Raw genomic sequence first — 14774 nt, 5'->3', positions numbered from 1 at the left:
TGCATAACATAAAATGGAAGATGAAATGAATAAAATATAACCCACTGACATTATTAATAAAATAAGCATAAAAATACAGTGTGTAAGATGCAGAAAATCAAGGAAAATACAGCATCTTAAAGATTTGCAGCAGTACACAAGGGCAAAGCAGAAAGCAAAGCAGCTGAATCAGAGCTAGTTGAAGGCTAAAGTGAAGAGATAAGTTTTTAGTTTTATTGGCAGTGTGTTCCAGGTCTTTGGGTCGTAACAGACAAACACTGCATCCCCAGTTTTCTTTTTGCTGTTTTCGGGACCCTGCAATAAACCAGCTGCAGATGAGGGACAAGAGAGTTTGCGATGTAACTTGGTCCTAGCCCATTAAGGGCTTTGTATGTGAGGAGAAGGACCTTAAAATCCATTCTTAATGATACAGGACGCCAGTGCAGAACAATTAAAACCGGAGTAATGTGCTCTCTCCTCTTGGTTTGGATCAGCTGTAGTCTCTCAGAGGATTTTTTCGGTAACCCAGTAAAAAGTGCGTCACAGTAATCGAGTTGGCTTGAAATAAAGGCATGAATCCGTTTTTCTGCATCTTTTTGGTTTATAAATGGCCGTACCTTAGCTATGTTTCTAAGGTGGAAGAAAGATGTTTTGTTAATGTCGGACTGAAAGCTCAAATCTGAATTGAGGATAACATCAAGATTTGTGATCTCAGATTTTATCCAGGGAGTCAGGTTTCCCAGATTATTCAACAGCATTTCTCTTTTTGTTTTACGGTCGACTAGTACGATCTCAGTTTTGTCCTCGTGTAACTTTAAGGAGTCAGTGCTCATCCACTTATTTATTGCCGGCAGGCAGGTAGTGATGGAGTTCATAGCTGCAGCATCATTTGGTTCAGCAGAGATGTACAACTGTGTGTCATCTGCATTACTATGAAAGCAAACATTTTGCTGTCTAATTATGTCACCAAGTGGCAGCATGTATGAGGAGAACAGTAGTGGACTGAAGCAGCTCCCTTGTGCAACTCCTAAATGAAGAAAAATGGGAAAAGTGTCTCCCTTTAATGTTTGTTTAAACCAGTTTAACACACACTCAGTGAGACCAACCATGTTTTCAAGACGATTGATTAAGATTTCATGGTCAGTCATATCAAAGGGTGCACTCAGGTCTAGGAGGACGAGGATAGAGACCTTACTTTGATCAGAAGTTAGTCCGACGTCACGTTTTTGTAAGAGCAGTTTCAATGCTGTGGTATGTTCCAAAGCCTGACTGAAATTCCTCCAGGATACTATTTTCTCAAAGAAAGAAGTTTATTTGTACTGAAACTACCTTTTCAAGTATCTTACTAATAAAGGGGAGGTTGGATACCGGCCTTTAATTTGTTAGTGCGTTACTGTCTAGGTTGTGAGGGTTTTACATCAGCTGTCATGAAGGCATCTGGAAGGACGCCTGTTTGTAGAGACGTATTTCTAATCTTCAGGACGGGACTTGAAACACTATTGAAAACCCTCTTCGGTTCAAACACTGTTGGCACTGGGTCAGTACATGAGGTGGAGTTACACTCAGTGACAGTCTTGCAAAGATCCTGTGGTGTGATACAGGGGAATTTTCCCATGGTTACATCTGTTTTACAGGGTTTGCTGAGGTCATCTGTGATTACATCAGCAGTAATGCTGGCTCTAATGGAAGTTATTTTGTTATTGAAGAACAATGCAAGTTCTTCACAGTCTGATGCAGAGAACTGTGGTGGAGTTGGGGCAGCGTTGAGGAGCTGGTCAATAGCGGATGATAATATTCGAGATTTTCCAGCATTCTCTGTAATAATAAATCTTGAAAAAGTAATCTTGTCTTGTCAGACGTATTGCTTTGTTGTAGGCAGTTATGGCTTCCTTTTATATATTACAGTAAACTGAGTCGAGTTTTCCTCCATTTCCTTACTGCTGCTCGACAGATTGTCTTGGCCTTATTTACATTGTTACTGTTTAACCATGGGGAAATTTTGTCAGCTGACCTCTTTTTAACTTTCAGAGGAGCAACAGTAGTTAAAGCAGATGACAAGTTATTGCTGAAAACTTCAACCGTGTCATTTTAAGGGCAGCCATAGCTGACTGACTCAAATGATTTCATAATATTACAGAACTTAACTTCAGCTTGGCCATCTATCAATCTTTAACCCGCTTGTTATTACTAATAATGTTACCATGCTGATGAGTGGCATCTCTTACAGGTTGAGTCCAGTAAGTTCATGAGCTCCACTGCTTTGGAGTCATTCTTTTTGTTGACATGAACATTCAGGTCTCCATTCAGGATTAATCTATCATATCTAGTGACACAAAGAGAGATCAGCTCTAAGAATAATCTTGTACAAACAAGGATGAATACCCTGATGGCCTTTACAGTGTAATGATAAGCCCTGATCATTCTGATTTGAGCTCAAGAGCAAGATATTCAGACGATGTAAATTCACCTAGGTCAACGTCATTCCACACAAACTCTGTAGATAAAATAGCAGCAGTCCCTCCTGATCCCAATGATGGTGGTGTCAAACTTCACAGTAGAGTTCTTGGTTTGGTTCAGTTTGGTGTACAGTGTGAACAGGAGGGGGCTAAGCACACAGCCCTGGGGGGCTCCGCTGTTGAGCACTAATGTAGAGGAGGTGTGACTGCCAATCCGAACTCTCTGGGGTCTGCATGTGAGGAAGTCTAGTATCAGTTGCAGAACGTTGTACTGAAACCCAGAGTGTTATGTTTTCCATTCAGCTTCATGGGAGAGATTGTGTTGAATGCTGAGCTGAAGTCAACAAACAGCATCCTGATGTAGCTGTTCTTATTCTCCAGGTGAGTGAAGACTGAGTGAAGAGCTGTAGATATGGCGTCCTCTGTGGATCTGTTGGTTCTGAAAGCGTACTGCTGAGGGTCCAGGCTGGCAGGGATGTTGTCTTTGATGTGCTGGAGAACCAGTTTCTCAAAGCACTTTGAGAGCCACAAGGCGGTAGTCATTAAAACTAGACACAGCAGACTTTTTAGGCACAGGAACGATGATGGCTGAGCATTGTCCATTTATATCTACATAAGGAGCGGTTCCTCGTCCAAGGAGTCCGCCATGTTGTTCGGTAGCTCAGGACAGATAAACCAAACTCTCTTGATAGGGCATTTCGAGTTTTTTCATTGGTCATCGTAGTTCTCCTACACGCTTGGCACACAGGAGAAGTTTTAGTTGCTTAATGCCACTAAATCCTACTCCCAAGACCTTTCATGCTACTGTCCACCACAGTGGAAAAATATCTGGAAGCCATCACTGGACCTCCAAAGAGTTGTTTACTATTCCACAAAATAGACAGTAAAAAAAAACTAAAAAAACGTCTGTGTGTGCTTGTGCGTGTGTGAGCTCACTGGGAGTTGCCTTTATTACCCTAAAGATCCAGACACCCTAACACCCCCACAGCTCAAAAAACGTGAAGTGAGTGAAGTCTAGATTTGTGAATCATGTGTTTATAGTAATATGGAGTTATATTTACAAATTATTTGACATCATGAGCACATGATTTTTATTTTTATGTCAATTGATGATACAGTTATTGTACTGCCACTATTTTTGTACCCAAAAGACGCAACTCACGCCGCCTCTTTGACTGCTGTCAGATTTCATCTAATTGATCCAACACAGACACACAGTCTTCATCACTGAGTCTCTCCAGAGTCCTGTATAAACACAGACGTACCCACACACAGGTCTCCGTTTGGCCTGCTAAGGTCTGAATTAGGAATTATTTCTGCTTTACTCGTTCGAGTGTTTAAAATGAAGCTTTAAATGAATGTGATTTGCTTTTATAGGCAGCAAAGTGAGTCATCAGGGAGACAAAGGAAAGGGTCAAATAATCAGTTGTGTTTTAAGAATTTAATCTGCAAGTTGCTTTGACGCCTGAAATGATCCTTGAATGAGTCGATTCAGATAAAAAGCTCTGATTAAATTCCATGCTGATTACGGATATGAAACAAAAAATAGGCCAAAGATCTTGCTTGTTTTTGCTTGTCTTGTAAGGTGTCCTTGAGTGCTCTGCAATAAATAAAATGTATTATTAGTATTGTTACATTTAAAATAAATCATCTTACACTAAATCAAAGTGATCATTAGTAGTTATTTTAGAGGTAAAAAACAACAATTAAAAAAAATAGAATTTGATCTATTTTTTTGATAAAATAAAATGACTCTCACATCACTCTCACGATGAGTCAAAACATCTGAGGTAGAGCGGCTGTAATAAGGTGATACTGTTTTCTTTCCTGCTCAAACACTGGGCAAAGGTAGCAAGTGAATTTTATTGTGAACTGTTCAGTTTTCAGGTATTTAACTTTAAAATCTAAATTTTTTGCAGTTTTAAGCTACAGTTTATAACTTTTATTAAAAAAACATTTTGTCTTATTTGCTTAAAGAGTCAGTATATTCAAACAGCATTAGATGAGACAATCTGTTTTCAGAATCATATTTTAGTGTACTGTTTAGCTGTAAAATGAGAGTGTTTGCTCCGGCTGATGGGCGGTGCTTTGTACTTTGGTCGACCATTTCCAACATGGCGGCCGCGTCCCAAAATTTCTCAGTACAACTAAACAGTACACTAAAATACTTTTATACTTTTATAAAAGTTACCAATACTTTTATAAAAGTTACCAATTAGCCAGTTAGCTTTAATGCTCATTCTGTACTTTCTTTCACGAGAAAATATTTTACTTTTTGTTCAGTTACATTTCTCTGATAGCTACCTAATACTCTGTACATTCAGATATTTAAAACCAGAAGATCTCACAAAACACTATACCTAAATTATTGCAATGTCGTCTTCTGACTTCTTGTAACAGTTTGCATTTGTCATGAGTTCAACCATGATGGTCACCTCTAAGACTGTTTATTTTTGCAACTTATTCGAGTCTTCAGAAGCTAAAACTATCCAGTTTATCACAACAGAAAGGGAAGAATAGTGAAAAAGAAAAGTCATAATTTAATCATCTCGTGATTTATACTCAAGCCAAGTGCAGTTCAGGGTTGAGAATCACTCTCATAAAATATAAGTACCACAGATGGAGCAGCTGCTACTTAGAAATACTGCTTACATGTGATGCATTTGTAATCTGTTTCCAATACTTTAATACTTAAAGCTGCTAATATATATAGGAGCAAATGCAGAAGTTGTCCTTGCAGTGTTTATTTTTGTGGTAGTGGTAGTTTCTTCAGTAAAGGATCTGAAGGTTTCCGCCACTGCTGCTGCGGTTTACAATCACAGTCACAGTGAATCAAGACTGTGCTGGCAAAGCTCTGTTGTGACTATGCAGGAAATCCAACCATTTTTTTGTGTGTAATAAAAATAACCAGATAGAGACTGAGGACTCTGTGTCCGGGTCAAGAGTCTCTTTCATACAGTTCAGCTAGGGTAAGACTTGTTTAGATGTAGGGTGCAAATATCTAAATCATTTCTTAAATAAAGTTAGTGGCAGGAAGGTTGAAATGTTACTGTTGAGATCGTTTTAAAGAGGTGTTGATTCAACTGCATGATCATCCACAGAGGCTAAAGTTTGTCTGCTGTTGAATTTAAGTGTGTTGTATATTCTAATATTTATTTAGTACCCAAATTCATCTGTCAGGTCTTTGAATCCTCCCACTCCTCTAACTTTGAGTTGACCGATTCATAAGATGGAAACACAGTGACTATTCTGACGAATTTTAGGCAACTAATTGACCTAAATTAAGTGTTTAAAATAGTAGAAACGCCTCTGAGTATAATGCAGTCCACTTTGTGATATTCATTAAATAACAGGCAACTGAAGGGACCAATTAGCAACCTAATATGTGTCTAATCCTACTGTCAACCCTAATTAGTACAAATGCAGTGATTTTTATTCATTTAATGTCTCAAAAATTTAGGATTATATACTTTTCCAATATTTTTTTTATTTCTATGCATTTTTGAAAATGTTAGATTTTGTCTTCCCTTTATTAGAAAAAAGCACTATTGAAGATGTTTTTTTTTGTTAGATATTGCATGAATTTCAAGAGTCCAACAAATACTTTATTAATTAAGTCTAATTCGGTTATAATGGATTTTAAAAGTTTGAGACACTTCTGCACCTAACGTTTGCTTGTTTTTGGCTTGTTAATGATTAACTGTAATTGGTTTAGCCCTTAAAATTATTCATGCAGATCACTATGTTAGCTTATAATCATGGGCTCTGTTCAAAAACATAGGTTTCCTTGATGATATGATCATAATTTTCAAAATAAACACCAAATTGTTTTAATTACATTTATTTTTTCTTAATGTGTTTTCTACAGTAGCATGTTTCTGTGTCCTCTTGTTTTCATGTGCGTGTCAGTGTTATTTTTGGGCAGTTCCGGCTGTGCCACCCCTCTTTATAATGCTAGATGTGATCAGCTGGTCGCATTTGATTTGTGATCTGACGCTGAGGAGTTGCAGGAGCAAACCGGAGCACAAACATGAGGAGCTTCTTGTGGAATATTCTGATTTTATCGTTTGCTTTACTCGCTGCAGGTAAGTTGAAGGAAAAACACATTTCACAGATTGTTATTGTTAATTTTGATTTTTTTTTTTTTTTTCTTAAAAACTGTTGATATTTTCCAAAACAGCTCGGGCACCAAAGAAATGCTCGGCACCTCCCAGATACGCGCACACCAGGCTGGTGAAGAAATTCAGCACCATGCGGAGGTTCATCAGCAGGGACAAAGTTTATTATGACTGCGCCAAAGACTTTAGTCCGTCCAGAGGGAGCAGAGCTGTGCAGTGTGTGGCTGGAAAATGGACCAAACTGACTCTGAAGTGCGAAAGTGAGTACTCTGTACACTTTAATCACGATCAAAATCTCTATTAAAGGAGCAAATATACGTTTAAATGCGATTTTTTCCTTTAAATGTGATTTCAGTAAGATATATCAGCATTATCATGTGATTGAAATTAATTTAAAGTACCGACAGCAGTTCAGATTAGAAGCAGTTTTAAGCCCTCTAGCGCTCATGGAGGGAAACTGCATGTTAATCCAATAAAATAATTGCGGGTTAATTACAATTTTAACCCGTTAAACCCCGGATCATCATCCGTTTTCCTTGTGCTTTGTTCAGAGGCTTTTCACTAACATATAAACCTTTGAAACATGAGATAATTTGGGGTAATTTCGTTTGAAATCATGTGAAAGAAGGCAGTCAGCAACTTTGAAATGTCCCACATATTTAAAAACAGTAAAAAGTGACAAGAAAATGACCTGAAAATTAGAGAGAAATATTTATATGCGTCATAATTATATATTTATAATAAGGCAACAGTAAAATAAATATTAGTATTTTTTATTTATTATTGTTGTATTTTAGCACTCTTTTTTTGTTGTTGTTGCTTATTTGTAGATATTTTTCTTGTAACTCTCTAGTCATTTTTCTTGCTAATTTTTGGGTCATTTTTTTGTTACATTTCTCATTGCCTTATTTCCATGTTTTTGAAATAAATCAAGCCAATTCACTCAGGTTTTAAAGGGTTAAAGAGGAGCAATAAAACCTTTTTAGAATGCAGCGCAAAATGCTTCAGAATACAAAAAGGGGGAAAAAAGAATAATTTATATGACTTTTCAAGCACTTTTTACTCAATTGAGTTACAGTAGGTTAAAGGACTGGCAAGATGGACATTTTTTTTTTTTAAATCTGCTCTAAATAATGACTCTTGTGCCCAGGGGATTAATTTGTAGCCGTTTAGCAAAGACACCAACATTTCAAAAATACTGAAATAAACCCAAACCAAACAAGCAATAAAAGCAAACCAAAAGTCAGTAAAACTTTTCTCTCTTTTGGAGTTTGTTGACCTCAACCTAGCTGGTTACCAACGTTGTAGTAGTAGTAACGTTGTATTTGACTGATTTTAGGCTGTGATGTCGGGTGATTAAATTCAATGTCTTTCAATGACATGTCATTTAGTCTCAGTCCCAGGTTGTTGTATATTGACGCTTCAGGTTGGTAGTTGGACTGAACCACCAATCTAAAACGTCTGTATTTGATCTTAAGAGTAACATATCGAACCTTAAATGAGGAGGTAGAAAACTGATATTTAAAACACTGACATAAATTGTGATTTTGATGTATTTTCATGTTTTCATATATAATGTTTGGTAAAGTGTATCTGACAGTCTGTTACTGTAGCTGGTTGATTTGCATCATTAGTAGATTATTCCCCAATCTAATAACACCCGTTCTCATTTAAACCACATGACTGCTCCTTAGAGCAACTTATCTGAACGGAGCTTACTCCTGTAAAGCTCCTCTAGACTCCGATACAAACTAATGCATGCAATAGTTTGATCACTGAATATCGAATGTGACAAAACCATGTGAGATCTTTTCTGATTGTAATGACTTTTCAGAGTCAGACACATCTGTGTGGAGCTGATAATAATTCACATTAAACCCGGGAACTCTTACGCAGAAAGATGTTTGCTTTCATGGAGTCTTCAACCCGATGCCTCTACATTACCGTGCCTCACACGTATCTTCACACGTTTTATTGTTTCAGAAATTGCATACGACACACCTCCATAACATCTCACCTCAGATCTTTCTGAGGGTGGCACACGGGCTTTGCAGCAGCTTATGTTGGTTGTTTTGCAACATGGTAAAACAAAGGAGCTTCTGTCTTGTTTTGGTCCTTGGTTTTCTGATTGGATATTTACTGTCTCATTTCTAACAGAGAAAACGTGTGGCAATGCTGGCGATCTCCTACATGGGGAGTTCCACTATGAAGGAAATACATTCCTCGGGGAGAAAGTTTATGCTGTATGCAATGAGGGGTGAGTTTAAATCCGAAATAAATCCTGTAAAAACTTGATCAGAATAAATCTCCGGATTTGAGTTCGTCTATACAGTCCATCTCCATGTTGACAGATACACTCTGAAAGGACTCAACTACATGATCTGTAAAAGCTCTGGCTGGACCGGTGAATTCCCGTCTTGTGTAGGTGAGCAACAGCCGAGCACGTTATCCGAAACTCATTCATGTTCTTTACACACTGAGGGTTGCTACACCTGAGAGGTGATCTAAAGTGACAGGCGACATTGAGAAAATTTTTAGAAATATATATGTAGCTGGTATGGATAAAATTGCAGCCAGTACAGATAAATAAATAAATAAATAGAATTATATATATATGTGTGTGTGTGTGTGTGTGTGTGTGTGTGTGTGTGTGTGTGTGTGTGTAGCAGGCATAGATAAAACAAATATATCCCTACTACAGATAAAATATATATGAGACAGGTATATATAAAAATAAATATGTATGAAGTATAGATGAAAATATATATAGGTATAAACAGAAATTTTAGCATGTATATGTAGTACATATAAATAAAAAAGAAATGTGTAGCAACTATAATTTGTTAGTGTACATTTGTTTAAGTAAAAATAAATAAAAATAAATGTCGCCAGTATATATATATGTGTGTGTGTATATATATATATATATATATATATATATATATATATGTATATATATGATGCAGGTATAAACAAATATGTATATGTGGAGTAGGTATAAATAAAAATATGTATTGTGCAGGTGAGTACAAGAAATGCTAATATAAGGAATAAACAGCTGGATGTGCAATGAATATGGTGACAGTAGTATAAGGTAGGGGTATGGAGAGTGCAGTACAGAGCAGCCAGATATACAGTATATACGTATATATATTTATAATCAGGTTCTTAAAAAAGCAAGTTTTCTTTATCAGCTGTCCAGAGCTAAACATTTCCCTCGAAGCCTAGCTGGAGAAACAGTGCCAAATCAATCTTTAGGAGGAAAATCACCTTCAACAGAAATCTGATTTTCATGTCCTCAGAGGGAGAGGCCACCTGCTCCACCCCTGCAGTGGCCAGCTCTGTGAGCAGTGCTGGGGATGTCTCTGTGCACCAGGTGGGGGACAACGTGACCTTCACCTGCAGGCAGGGCTTCCAGCTGGACGGGGCTCCGCAGATCACCTGTGGTCCGGGTGGCCAGTGGCACCCTCGACCCCCTCGGTGCCTGGCGTCACCTGTTACGACTCAGTCACCTGCTACAAGTCAGGCACCTGATAAAGCAAGTGAGTTCTGCTGGTTCGTGGTTTTTGGTTGTACATCATCTCATTTTAATTAAAAAGATGTTGCTGATTGTAACATGCTTCTATCTAAACTGACACTTTCCTTTGTGAAAATCTGTTCAGCAGGTGGATGCGGCGTGCCGGTAACCCTCCTCAACTCCAACGCCAACCTCGCCAACAAGTACATCACAAAGACATCGTTTGCCTCTGGTGACAGAGTTCATTATGTGTGTGATGTCGGATACATTCAGGCAGGTGGCAGCAGGTACCGCAGCTGCATCAACGGGGAGTGGTCACCACTGCGGCTGAAATGTGAACGTAAGAACTTTTTAAAATCCTTCGCAGGCTCTGTTTAAAGCTTTGTGGATGTTTTTCCACATTAGTGAAGCTCTTAATGTTTATACTTTTTGAATTCTATATCAAATGTCGTGTTTTGAGAACCCCTGGTAAAGTTATTTTGATTACCAAATAATATTAGCTGGCGATGTGGCTAAAAGTGATTTCTCTGTCGAGGATGATTCCAGTGTTTTTGTATGTTTCACTTTGTTACTGATAACAAATCTCCATATGCTGCAGTGATTTAGCTTTTTACTGGTCTAAATGTTTTCTAGCTTCCCCTGGCCAATAATTTTCAAATTAAGTCCAGGACACTTTGTATCAAGGCTTTAAACTTGCTTAAGGTAAATAAATCACAGTAAACAGTCTGTTTTTATCTTTATAATGCAACAATATACTAAAACTTATAACTTTTTTTTAATTGCCTTCCAGCCTATGATTTTTTTATGAAGTACGATGACATGTTTATTACATATGACATTTTTTAATACACTAATACACTTGTGATGAAGTGGTTAGCCCTTGTCCCCTCACAGCAAAAGGGTCCCTGGTCTGAATCCAGGGGGGAGCTGATCTTGGGTTTGAGAGGCTGGTCCGTGCGGCAGTGGATGTCCAGACTTTTTTTTTTTTTTTTTTACTGGGATGACCCAAATGGGGCACTGATTTATGTAGGGGTGAAAAGAACTACAAGCACTAATGCAGGCACACCTGTTGGCTTTAAGCTTTAATTTACCATTTTTGTCTCCAATGCACATACGCACTTTAAATACGAGCATTGCAGTGTCTTAAACTTTTATGGTGTAGTTTACCAATCACAGCACAGCAGAGTGACGTCACACAGATGGTATTATTAAAGTCTATAGCAAATCCGCTCCAAATCAAAGCAGAACTTCTTCTTCGTCTGTGGCCTCTCTACAGGCCAGGCGCTATTCTGGCACATTACTACCCCTCAGATTTAAGACTGAATTGCAACCGTAAATGAACATTCAGTTTACTCGTCAGACAGGTGAAGGAGAGCCAATCACAATGGGGTGTTACATGGGCCGGCCAATAAGAGTACGCATGTTCTCCCCCGTGTATATATGGTAATTCTCTGGGTTCTCAGGATTCCCAGAGGACATGCAGGTCAGGTTAACTGGTGACCCTACATTGGCCGTAGGTGTAAATGTGAATATGAATGGTTGTCTGTCTGTATGTGTCAATCCTGTGATCGTCACGGGACCTGTCCATTGTGTGTCCTGCCTCTCGCCCAAAGTCAGAAGGGATTGGCAGCCAGCCCCCTGCCCTGCACAATTGGAAGTTTTTTTGAAAATGCTAAATTATCTTTTTTTCCACTTTGTATACAATAACGCATCTCTACAAGTTATGGTATATTGTTTTGAAGCAATTTTGGGACTTGTCAAAATTCGTGATTTTTTCGCAATGCGTTTTTTTGTCCATTTCTTATACGATTGCCTTTTTTTGGCCATTGTTTTGACATGCTAAATTATGAGGTTTTTAGCCTTTTTTGGCGTTTATTCCCACTTTGTGCGCTATGACGCGTCTCTACGAGCTATTTTAGGTCGTTTTCAGCCACTTTTAGGAGCGGTCCAAATTTGACTTTTTTCGCCATACTATACTATTGCCTTGTTTGACCAATCTTTTCGACATGCTAAATTATGAGGTTTTTGGCCTTTTTTGGCCTTTATTCCCACTTTGTGCGCTATTACGCGTCTCTACGAACTATTCTAGGTCGTTTTCAGCCATTTTTAGGAGCGGTCCAAATTTGACTTTTTTCGCCATACTATACAATTGCCTTGTTTGACCACTTTTTCGACATGCTAAATTATGAGGTTTTTGGCCTTTTTTGGCCTTTATTCCCACTTTGTGCGCTATTACGCGTCTCTACTAGCTATTCTAGTTCGTTTTCAGCCATTTTTAGGAGCGGTCCAAATTTGACTTTTTTCGCCATACTATACTATTGCCTTGTTTGACCAATTTTTTAGACATGCTAAATTATGAGGTTTTTGGCCTTTTTTGGCCTTTATTCCCACTTTGTGCGCTATTACGCGTCTCTACGAGCTATTCTAAGTCGTTTTCAGACACTTTTAGGAGCGGTCCAAATTTGACTTTTTTTGCCATACTATACTATTGCCTTGTTTGACCATTTTTTCGACATCCTAAATTATGAGGTTTTTGGACTTTTTTGGCCTTTATTCCCACGCAATGCGCTATGACGCGTCTCTACGAGCTATTCTAGGTCTTTTCCAGTCATTTTTAGGAGCGGGCCAAATTTGACTTTTTTCGCCATACTATACTATTGCCTTGTTCGACCATTTTTTCGACATGCTAAATTATGAGGTTTTTGGCCTTTTTTGGCCTTTATTCCCACTTTGTGCGCTATGACGCGTCTCTACGAGCTATTCTAGGTTGTTTTCAGCCATTTTTAGGAGCGGTCCAAATTTGACTTTTTTCGCCATACTATACTATTGCCTTGTTTGACCATTTTTTCGACATGCTAAATTATGAGGTTTTTGGCCTTTTTTGACCTTTATTCCCACTTTGTGCGCTATGACACGTCTCTACGAACTATTCTAGGTTGTTTTCAGCCATTTTTAGGAGCAGTCCAAATTTGACTTTTTTCGCCATACTATACTATTGCCTTGTTCGGCCATTTTCTTAACATGCTACATGTCATAACCCGGCTCTTGGGTCATGACAAATAGTACAGAGGCACCAAAACACGACTTAATTGTACAAGTAATTTATTTAACAAATTAAGTTTAAATATAACATAATCAAGAACACACTGAATGGGACGTGATTATCAGTAGATCAGAAATGTAAGATGTGTTGTGTGAGTGGTAATGTGATAGGGAAGGTGTTGGATGGTTCACAAATGATATGAATGAAACTAAAAAGCAACAGAAGGGCCAAATCACCAGGGAAGGGTACCTGCTGGAGAAGAGAGAGAGACAATTGTTAACGTGGCTTAAATACAAGAGTACCAGGACCAGGTGTTCCAATACAGCACTGATTAACCACTCATAATAGAAAACACAAGCAGACCGTGTAGACAGGGCTGAAAAACAGCAGAGGGCATCACATACATTTTGAGTTTTTTGGCCTTTTTTTGCCTTTATTCCCACTTTGTGAGCTATTACGCCTCTCTACGAGCTATCCTAGGTTGTTTTCAGCCATTTTTAGGAGCGGTCCAAATTTGACTTTTTTCGCCATACTATACTATTGCCTTGTTTGACCATTTTTTCGACATGCTAAATTATGAGGTTTTTGGCCTTTTTTGGCCTTTATTTCCACTTTGTGCGCTTATGACGCGTCTCTCACGAGCTATTCTAGGTTGTTTTCAGCCATTTTTAGGAGCGGTCCAAATTTGACTTTTTTCGCCATACTATACTATTGCCTTGTTTGACCAATCTTTTCGACATGCTAAATTATGAGGTTTTTGGCCTTTTTTGGCCTTTATTCCCACTTTGTGCGCTATTACGCGTCTCTACAAGCTATTCTAGGTTGTTTTCAGCCATTTTTAGGAGCGGTCCAAATTTGACTTTTTTCGCCATACTATACTATTGCCTTGTTTGACCAATCTTTTCGACATGCTAAATTATGAGGTTTTTGGCCTTTTTTGGCCTTTATTCCCACTTTGTGCGCTATTACGCGTCTCTACAAGCTATTCTAGGTTGTTTTCAGCCATTTTTAGGAGCGGTCCAAATTTTACTTTTTTCGCCATACTATACTATTGCCTTGTTTGACCAATTTTTTCGACATGCTAAATTATGAGGTTTTTGGCCTTTTTTGGCCTTTATTCCCACTTTGTGTGCTATTACGCGTCTCTACAAGCTATTCTAGGTTGTTTTCAGCCATTTTTAGGAGCGGTCCAAATTTGACTTTTTTCGCCATACTATACTATTGCCTTGTTTGACCATTTTTTCGACATGCTAAATTATGAGGTTTTTGGCCTTTTTTGGCCTTTATTCCCACTTTGTGCGCTTATTACGCTGCCTCTACGAGCTATTCTAAGTCGTTTTCAGCCATTTTTAGGAGCGGTCCAAATTTGACTTTTTTCGCCATACTATACTATTGCCTTGTTTGACCAATTTTTTCGACATGCTAAATTATGAGGTTTTTGGCCTTTTTTGGCCTTTATTCCCACTTTGTGCGCTATTATGCGTCTCTACAAGCTATTCTAGGTCATTTTCAGCCATTTTTAGGAGCGGTCCAAATTTGACTTTTTTCGCCATACTATACTATTGCCTTGTTTGACTATTTTTTCGACATGCTAAATTATGAGGTTTTTGGCCTTTTTTGGCCTTTATTCCCACTTTGTGCGCTATGACGCCTCTCTACGA

The 14774-nt window shown here is 38.3% G+C and overlaps 1 protein-coding gene across 1 annotated transcript in view; it reads left to right on the top strand.

Annotated features, from left to right (window-relative positions):
• The first annotated feature begins 6370 nt into the window (after nt 1-6370).
• Nucleotides 6371-14774, top strand: part of LOC121946472 (complement component receptor 1-like protein) — a 49082-nt gene continuing 40678 nt past the window's right edge. The window contains exons 1-6 of the mRNA XM_088081969.1: nt 6371-6520; nt 6616-6813; nt 8711-8810; nt 8905-8978; nt 9856-10095; nt 10216-10410. Of these exons, the coding sequence (XP_087938095.1) occupies nt 6466-6520; nt 6616-6813; nt 8711-8810; nt 8905-8978; nt 9856-10095; nt 10216-10410 (862 nt within the window). The 5' untranslated portion in view covers nt 6371-6465. The remainder of the gene's footprint in view (nt 6521-6615; nt 6814-8710; nt 8811-8904; nt 8979-9855; nt 10096-10215; nt 10411-14774) is intronic.

This window comes from Plectropomus leopardus, chromosome 9 (assembly GCF_026936395.1).
Source record: "Plectropomus leopardus strain MGB_pleo_1.0 chromosome 9, ASM2693639v1, whole genome shotgun sequence".
Taxonomy (NCBI): domain Eukaryota; kingdom Metazoa; phylum Chordata; class Actinopteri; order Perciformes; family Serranidae; genus Plectropomus; species Plectropomus leopardus.
Note: the sequence above shows the minus strand (reverse complement) of the source record. Positions and strands in the feature narration are given on the sequence as shown.